The 9575-nt window shown below is 44.1% G+C and overlaps 1 protein-coding gene across 1 annotated transcript; it reads left to right on the forward strand.

Moving 5' to 3' along the window:
- Positions 1–7466: 7466 nt before the first annotated feature.
- Positions 7467–8222, forward strand: LOC138348135 (uncharacterized). The gene has a single exon (XM_069296744.1). The coding sequence runs from the start codon at positions 7467–7469 to the stop codon at positions 8220–8222; it is 756 nt and encodes a 251-aa protein (XP_069152845.1).
- Positions 8223–9575: the final 1353 nt, after the last annotated feature.

Below are 9575 nucleotides of genomic sequence, written 5' to 3' on the forward strand. Positions count from 1 at the left end.
TGGGCCCAAATTTTCTCCGAATTGAGAGAAGAGGACCTCCAATTGATGCTCGACCGTTTTATATCCAAGGAAGTTGTCGTGGAGAGTCGCAGATGTGTCGTGCTCCCTCTACCAGGCATTCAGGGAATTCGCCCTTACGTGCCTTTTAGAGTCTTGCGACGATTCAGAAGAAAACAAATCGTGCCTAGAGAAGCGTACTATGGCGCTTATGTGTATGACATTGGAGATGACAGAGTGCATGACGCTTCATAAATGCTCAAAGAATGGAAAAACGCCAAGCGCATGGGTAAAGACACTATCGCCCCTGACCTATTCTACGCCGGATATGGCGAAGGTTACAAATAATGTCTGAAGAAGGACATACAAAATATCTCATTTCAGATTCTGCATAGCTTTCGCAGTGTGACAGATAGAGAGGCCAAAGCAGTGGCCGAACTGCAAGAGATAAAGGAAGAGGCCAATGAGGTCTATTCTAAGTTTGTAGAGAATCAGGACACTCTTGAGAGGGCAACTCGAGAGGTCGAAAGACTGAGGCAGGGGTATGACGATTTTGACAACTGGATCCAGCAGAAAATCGAGAGGATGCTATACGAGAGTATTGAAGACAAAGGACGTCTGGGTGAAGGTTTTCTACTGATGCTGAGGTATATGTTTCAGCAACACAAAATCTAGATAGACGACGGTGGAGCACGATCAACCGGAGCAATATAGTGGACATCACCCCTGCGTGGGTTTTCTTTACTTGTATGTACACTACTTTAGCCCCTGCGTGGGCCTGATTTTATTGCACTTTCTAATGGCCCCTGCGTGGGTCTGTCTTTATGTCTATTTCCTTTTTTCGAACATTTTATTCATTATTTTGGGGGGAGTTGACATGACCACGTCAATCTACAAAGCTGCAGCCGTGACATTGGATGAAGATCTGGCGTCGCAGGTAAAAAGAAAGAAAGAGGTTGAGATGGAAACCGAAAGCTTAAGAAAAAGGTTGAACATGCTTCGTTTGGAGGTGCACGAAGGAAAAGCGAGAGAGGCGAAAATAGATGTTAAGACTGCCGTACTGTTGGCAAAAAATGCGTCACTCGATGAGGAATTGACGACCCGTAGCAACTTAAAGGGCGGAAAATACCTCGCTCGTGACCAGGGAGCAGATAACAATGGCCCTGACAATGAATTAATTGAGGAGGACGATGAGGAGGAAATCGTCTACAAGCCTCCATTTTCGATTGTCTGAAAGTAATGGAGTGACGCAACAATAAGGGGGGAAATCACCGAAATGTTGTTGTCATCATCTAGGAATTTCAATGTTGTCTTTTAATTTCCTTGTAATCGCAATGAAAGAATGAGTGAAAATATTTCATCCTAAACTCGAACTATGTTGGGCCTGAATTCTCCTTGTGAGATACGTAGGCAGCCTTTCCCGGCCCGGACCCTATCGCTGAAAATTTTTGTTCTCCTCCGTGTTACGAAGATATGAAGATAATATCAACGGGCATCGAAAAGCAGCTGCAAGAATACCATAGCTCAACGTGATTCAGCCTTCCCCAAGATAGTGTCGAACAAGCAAATTCCTGTTTATTTAAGAAATATATTCCCGTCCTCATTCGTGGGTTAAAATGTCCTCAAACAAAGTGACTTGTGTTTTTATTTGCTTCTGTGTGATATTATGCATTTTGTACTCCGAACATGCACTAACAAATTTGCCTTTGAGTTGTTTCGCTTCTCAGGTACCTTTAACTGATCTGAGTCATAAAAGCTGGCAGATCATCACTACTTCACAAGATCAAAAGGTCCTACAGATTCCTTCCCCGGACCAAACTCAGACAGAGAGAATACACCTATGGGAAACAATAACGACGAGGTAAGTCTCACAGACGTTGTGGTGGCTCAGCCCACCGTGGCAGAACAAAATTAAGTAATTGCGCAACTGATGCAGCAGATAGCTGATATGAGGGTCGAGATGCAGCGAAGGCAGGACATGCCTTCACCCGGATAGGGCCCTAATTTTGTTGACGCAAGACCTCCGATGTACTTTCCCTCGTCCAACTTGGATCCAACTCAGAACCAGCCGTCAACACCCGTGCATAACTCGTCTGGGATAGATTTAACAGCCCAAAACCCTCAGTATGCTTCCGTATCTTATCAAACACCCTCACCGCTTCCAAATAACCCTTCTCAAATGCCACCACACCCCCAGAATACTCAAACAGCCCCACTACCTCAGAATCAAAATCAGAATCCAACCGCCTTCAACCCCCAAACACCACATCCCCACTTAACCCAAAACACCAATCCTCAAAACTACCCACAAAACTACCAAATTCCACAAAACGTCCCGAGCCCTTCTATAGCTCCACCCCTCCAAAAAAGAACCACATTCCAAGTCCCCGTTTCGGCCGAGCATGAGGTGCACGATTCCGAGTTGGATCATTACGAGGAGCAGGAGAGAGAGTGGAAGGCAAGGGAAGAAGAAAAGATCGACATAAATGAGAAGATTAAAAGGGCAATGAAAGAGTTGCAATGTGTTCCAGACGTCGCCGGTTTGAGCTATGCAGAATTGTGTATCCACCCAGACTTGAACCTTCTTGAAGGGTTCAAAATCCCGAAGCTTGATACCTTCGGAGGGGTAGGCAACCCCATGGCGCATTTGAGAGCGTACTGTGACCAACTCGTGGGAGTCGGAAAAAATGAGGCTTACTGATGAGGTTGTTCAGCCGGAGTCTGTGCGGGGAGGCCCTAGAATGGTTTACGTCACATGAGACCAGGCAGTGGCCCAGTTGGAGCGCGCTAGCTAAAGACTTCATTGATCGATTCGCGTACAATGTCGAGATAGTCCCTGATCGGTACTCCTTAGAGAAAATGAAGCAGAAATTGACGGAAAGTTATCGGGAATTTGCCTACAGATGGAGAAAAGAGGCAGCGAAAGTGAGGCCTCCGATGACTGAAAAGGAGATTGTAGAAGTGTTCGTACGGGTGCAAGAGACCGAATACTATGACAAAATCATTTTATTAATCGGAGCCAAATTCGCCGAGATAGTCAAAGTTGGTGAGACTATCGAAGACGGCATGAAGTCGGGAAAGATAGCCCGAGTATCCGCATCGCCTGGATCTTCTGGAATGATGAGAAAAAAGAGAGACGAGGTTGCCGTTGTATCATACGGGGGGGAGGAAAATCCCCAGAAACTCATCGCGTCCTCAAGACCGCTCCAAGCCTCCACCAAAGTCTCACCAATCCTATCGTCCACAATCCAATCATTCCAGCGACTACAATGCTGCCCCCACTTATCCAGATGCCCAAATTTTATCGTAACAAAATCCACCCCCAAATCTCCAAAATTTTCCCTCCATGTACCCAAATTTCCCCCAAGCTTATCAAATTTCACCCCTTATCAGAATATCGCTCCCAACTGTGCCAACGTACAGTCGAGCTATCGAGCACCTTCCCCCTCATATCAAGTCCAAGATCCAGCATATCAAAGCCCCCTCCCAAATTACCAAGCTCCAGTTCCAAATTACCAGACAAACCCTTACCCTAGAACCCAAGCTCCTCGCCCAAATGCTCGCAATTATCAACAGGTTCCTCCCCCTCAGCAAAGCGGGTATGATCTTCTCGTCCCAGGTCTGAGAAGAGGCCCTCGAGAAACTTTACCGTGCTGGATGAAAGCCGGACCAAGCTATTCGAAAGATTATCCACGGCCGGATACATCCACCCTGTGGGGCCCAAGCCCGTGGATGTCAACTCTAAGTTCTACAAACCGGAGCAGAGATGTGCTTATCATTCCAACAGTGTTGGACATGATACAGAAGACTGTATCAATCTTAAGCACAAGATCCAGGATCTGATTGACCAAGAAGTAGTCTCCCTCCAGTCTGGCGCCTAACGTCAATACAAATCCGTTTATGAATCATGGGAGTGGAAACATCTACATGATAGAAACAGACGAAGATGAGCGTGAAACCAAGAGGATTACTCCTGTTGCGCAGGAAGACTAGGAAAAGGTTGTCGCTTCTTTAAGCGTCAAGGAAAAAGGAGAGTTCGTTATTCTGACACCTACGAAGGCTGTTGCCTTGGTGCCCTCCAAAACTCTCGCCAAACCCAAGTTTGTCATAGAAACGGCCGTGGCCCAAGGAATGACAAGATCCGGAAGATGTTACACTCCTGATGAGCTTTCTTTCGGAGGACAAAAGAAAGACGATGCCAAGAGACCAATAAGTGAAGCAGAAGCCGAGGAGTTCTGGAGGAGAATGCAGCCTAAAGATTACTCCATTGTCAAACACTTGGAGAAGACTCCGGCTCAGATTTCTGTGTGGGCCGTACTGATGAGCTCCTGGTCCCACAGACAGGCTTTGATGAAAGCCCTGGATGACACGTACGCGCCCTCAGGTACAAGCAACGATAACGTAGCTTCCATGATTTATCAGGTCATTTGGGGACACCGCATCAGCTTCTGCGATGATGAATTGCCAGCCTAAGGGAGATCCCATAACAAAGCTCTACACGTCACTGTGATATGCCGCGAAAGATCGTCAATCGTGTTCTGGTAGACGATGGATCTGGTTTGAACATATGCCCCTTGTCAATATTGAAACAGCTGAGGTTTGACCTCAGAAAATTGGAGCAAAACCAGGTTAATGTAAGAGCCTTTGATGGTGTGCAAAGAGACACATTAGGGGCGGTGAACTTGACCCTCCAAATGGGCCCCACGGAGTTCGACGCAAAGTTCCAAGTGTTGGACATCGACACCAGCTATAACCTTTTTCTGGGAAGTCCATTCATTCACATGGATGGAGTCGTCCCCTCCACTCTCCACCAAATAATGAAGCTGGTATGAAAAAATGAGGAGCTAGTTATTCACGGTGAAAGAAGCCACTCAGGCAAGCAGATGCCGGTCTTTGACGAGATGCCGCAAGGTTCGGATTTTTACACGGTGGAGTTGGTAAATGCCACCGATGAGGATTTGGCCCCGCAGACCCCATACCGGCCGGGTAAAGAATGATCGCCACGGTAATGCTGCAGAATGGGTTCGAACCAGGTTTCGGATTGGGAAGAAATTCCCAAGGGATTATCGAGCCAGTTCGGTCCTTGATAAAGGATCAAAATATGGTTTGGGGTATATCCCCACAGATGACGATGTGAAGATGAAGAAGAAAAAGGATCAATATTTGGCTAAACCAATCACGCATCTGTATCAATCATTTCCAGTTCGGGAGTATGCCGAGTCTGAAGACTGTGGGGAAGGAATCTGTGACCTTTTCAAGGATATCAATGCTATCATCGAGGAGAAGGTCGAGCCCGCTGGTATTCGTGATGCTGAACCAGGGGAGATGCTGCAGAATTGGACTTCCGCGCTGATCCTGATGTCCCAAACTCTTTGGTAGAAAAGAGTAATTTTATGCATACTAAAATCGGTGGTTGTCTGGAAGAGGCCCGAGACCCATCATTTCCGCATTTTTATTAATTGTTTGAGTTTTGAATTTTCGTTATGATGTTTAAAAAGCTACATGGCCCTGTGCCATGACCAAAGTTTGCATTTTGTTTTAAATGAAAGCCTCTTTATTTTTAACTTTGTTTAGTTAGTTGCTTGTTACACTTTACTTTCCTAATTTTGTCTGTTTATGATTTTAGTAACATAAGTTATAGAGTTGCCAATGTCATGTCATGTCATGAGCTAAATGAACCAAATGAGACAGATGACGACAAGGTTGACGACTATGAAGAAGAAAATGGGGAACCAGATTATGTTGCAGAAGAATTTCCACAGTTCGAAAATCAGCATAAACCAAATTTGGAGGAGACAGAAACAGTGAATTTGGGAGACTCAGAATGTGTCAAAGAGGTTAAGATCAGCACCTACCTGAATGGAACTAAGCAGGAGAGCCTGATTCATTTGCTTGCCGAGTATAGTGATGTGTTTGTTTGGGAAGTCAATGATATGCAGGGGTTGAGTACTGATGTCGTGTCTCATAAGTTACAAATCAACCCAGGGTTCGAGCCTGTGAAACAAAAGACTCGGAAATTCAAGTCTGAACTGAGTTTGAAGATCAAGGAAGAAATCACCAAGCATATAGAGTCTCGATTGCTGGAAGTAATGCAATATCCAACCTGGTTGGCCAATGTCGTTCCGGTCGCCAAAAAGGATGGAAAAATCAGGATTTGTGTTGATTATAGAGACCTCAACAAGGCTAGTCTAAAGGATAATTTTCCATTGCCGAATATCCATATTTTTATTGACAATTGTGCCAAACATGAGATGCAGTCATTTGTGGACTGTTACGCAGGTTATCACCAAATTTTGATGGATGAAGAAGACGCGGAAAAAACGGCATTCATTACGCCTTCGGGTGTATATCACTACAGGGTGATGCCGTTCGACCTCAAGAACGCCGGTGCCACTTACATGAGAGCCACGATGACTATTTTTCATGACATGATTCACAAGGAAATTGAAGTATACATGGACGACGTAATAATCAAATCCCGCGAGAGTTCGGATCATTTGACACACCTGAGAAAATTCTTTGAACGTTTGCGTCGGCACAACTTGAAGCTAAATCCCGCCAAATGCACTTTTGGAGTCCCAGTTGGGAAGTTGTTGGGGTTTATAATCAGCAGAAGAGGTATTGATCTTGAACCCTCCAAGATTAAAGCAATTCAAGGGTTACCTCCGCCGAAGATGAGAAAAGAGGTGATGAGTTTCATAGGGAGGTTAAGTTATATCAGCCGGTTTATAGCACAATCAACAGTGGTGTGCGAGCCTATTTTCAAGTTGCTGAAGAAAGACGCCCCAACTAAGTGGACTGAGGAATGCCAAACTGCTTTCGATGCTATCAAGAGCTATTTGTCTAACCCACCGGTATTGGTTCCTCCGCGAGAACGAAGTCCTTTGCTGCTGTATTTGTCTGTCTTAGATAGTGCCTTTGGATGTGTACTTGGTCAACGCGACGAAATAGGAAAGAAGGAAAAGGCTATCTACTACATAAGCAAGAAATTTACTCCGTACGAGTCTCGGTAAACTTTGGTGGAGAGAACATGCTGTGCTCTGACATGGCTCGCCCAAAAATTGAGACACTACTTGTCTTCGTATACTACATATCTCATTTACAGAATGGATCCACTAAAGTACATTTTCCAGAAAGCGATGCCGACTGGAAAGTTAGCTAAATGGCAAATGTTGTTGAGTGAGTTTGATATCGTGTATGTGACTCAGAAGGCAATAAAGGCACAAGCTTTGGCTGATCATCTTGCAGAAAATCCCGTTGACGAAGAATATGAACCACTTAAGACGTATTTTCACGATGAAGAAGTGAAATTTGTGGGTGAAGATATTTCTGAAGCGTATCCATGTTGGAGATTATTCTTTGACTGAGCAGCAAATCACCAAGGTAAAGGTATTGGAGCAGTCTTAGTATCGGAATCTGGTCAGCACTATCCTATGGCCGCCAAACTACGATTCAATTGAACAAACAACATGGCTGAATACAAAGCTTGTATTCTTGGTTTAAAAATCGCCATTGACATGAATGTTTACGAGTTACTGGTTATTGGAGACTCAGACCTTTTGATTCATCAGGTTCAAGGTGAATGGGCTGTGAAGAACCCGAAAATTATACCTTACGTACAATATGTGCAAAATCTGTGTAAATGGTTTTGCAAGATCGAGTTCAAACATACTCCCAGAATACTTAATGAATTAGCTGATGCTCTAGACACTATCGCTTCGATGATCAAACATCAGGATACTGATTACATCAACCCATTGGATATAGAGTTAAAGGAACATCCAGTCCATTGTTCACACGTAGAATCGGAACCAGATGGTTTGCCCTGGTATTTTGATATAAAGAGGTACTTGGAGTCTTGGACATATCCAGAAGACGCTACATCTAATCAGAAGAATTCGATACGTCGTATGACTCTCAATTTCTTTCTAAATAGAGAAGTCCTGTATAGGAGGACTCCGGATTTGGGTCTTTTAAGATGCGTGGATGCTGCTGAAGCCGTGAGGCTTATTGAACAGATACATGCTAGAGTTTGCGGTACACACATGAATAAGCTTACTTTGGCAAGAAAGGTTCTTCGAGCCGTTTATTTCTGGATGACTATGGAGAATGACTGTTGCAAATTTGTGCAAAAATGCCACAAATGTCAAGTACACGGCGATTTGATACGGGTGCCACCTCACGAACTTAATGCTATGAGTTCACCTTGGCCATTTGTAGCTTGAGGAATGGATGTCATCGGTCCTATAGAGATGGCCGCTTCTAATGGACACAGATTTATTTTGGTTTCCATTGATTATTTCACCAAGTGGGTGGAAACAGCCTCTTACAGTCAGTAACCAAGAAAGTGGTGGCCGACTTTGTCCGCAATAATATTATATGCAGATTTGGAATTCCAGAATCCATAATTGCTGATAATGGTGCAAATCTCAACAGTCACCTGATGATAGAGATATGTAAAATATTTAAGATTATTCATCGAAAGTCAACTGCTTATCGCCCCCAAATGAACGGAGCTGTAGAGGCCGCCAACAAGAATATCAAAAAGATTTTGAGGAAAATGATTGACAAACAGCGAGGTTAGCATGAAATGTTGCCATATTCTCTACTAGGTTATCGAACGACGGTCAGAACATCGACTTGGGCTACTCCATACTTGCTAGTATATGGAACAGAGGCAGTCGTGCCTGTTGAAGTTGAGATATCATCATTGAGGATCATCCAAGAAGCTGAATTAAGTAACGCTGAATGGGTTAGCAAACGGTTTGATCAACTGACTTTGATTGATGAGAAGAGAATGGTTGTTGTATGCCATGACCAAATATATAGACAGAGAATGACTCGCGCTTTTCACAAAAAAGTAAGAACCCGAAATTTCTAAGTCGGTCAATTGGTTCTTAAGCGTATTTTTCCTCATCAAGACGAGTACAAAGGGAAGTTCGCACCAAACTGGCAAGGTCCCTACATGGTTCGTAAAGTATTATCTGGAGGTGCTTTTGTCCTGTCAGAGATGGATGGCGCTGTATGGCCCAAACCTATCAACTCGGATGCTGTCAAGAGATACTATGCGTGAAGTTTCATTTTTGCATTTTTCTGTTATTTACTTGTAATCGTTTGGTTTGCTTGTATTTGTTCAATTCGAATTATTATCCCTCTTGTAATGAACTACGTCGGACCTGAATTCTCAAGAACGAGATACGTAGGCGGCCTATGTCGGCTTCGGTCACCCCATCTATCCCCTTTAATTATTTCTTTGTATCTGAACTACATTTGACCTGATTCCTGCCTCAACGGGATACGTAGGCGCCACAAAGGTTCGGTCATACTTACCATAAGTTCTATCCCTTCTTACAGTGAAATTGAGACAGAATTTTTGAGAGGGACTCAAAAATTCTCCAGAAAAAACCTTCTCTTCAGCAAGTCAAACTAAAGACATTTCGAGATTTGCGACAGGGACAGAATTTTTGAGAGGATCTCAAAAATCCCGCGATCTGTTCAGTTACAGTAGAAAGATAAGCAAGACAGTAAACTAGTACAGAAAGTTTGAGGATGGCCTCAAAATTTTGTTATGGGTTTTC

Source organism: Solanum lycopersicum, chromosome 4 (genome assembly GCF_036512215.1).
Source record: "Solanum lycopersicum chromosome 4, SLM_r2.1".
NCBI lineage: Eukaryota > Viridiplantae > Streptophyta > Magnoliopsida > Solanales > Solanaceae > Solanum > Solanum lycopersicum.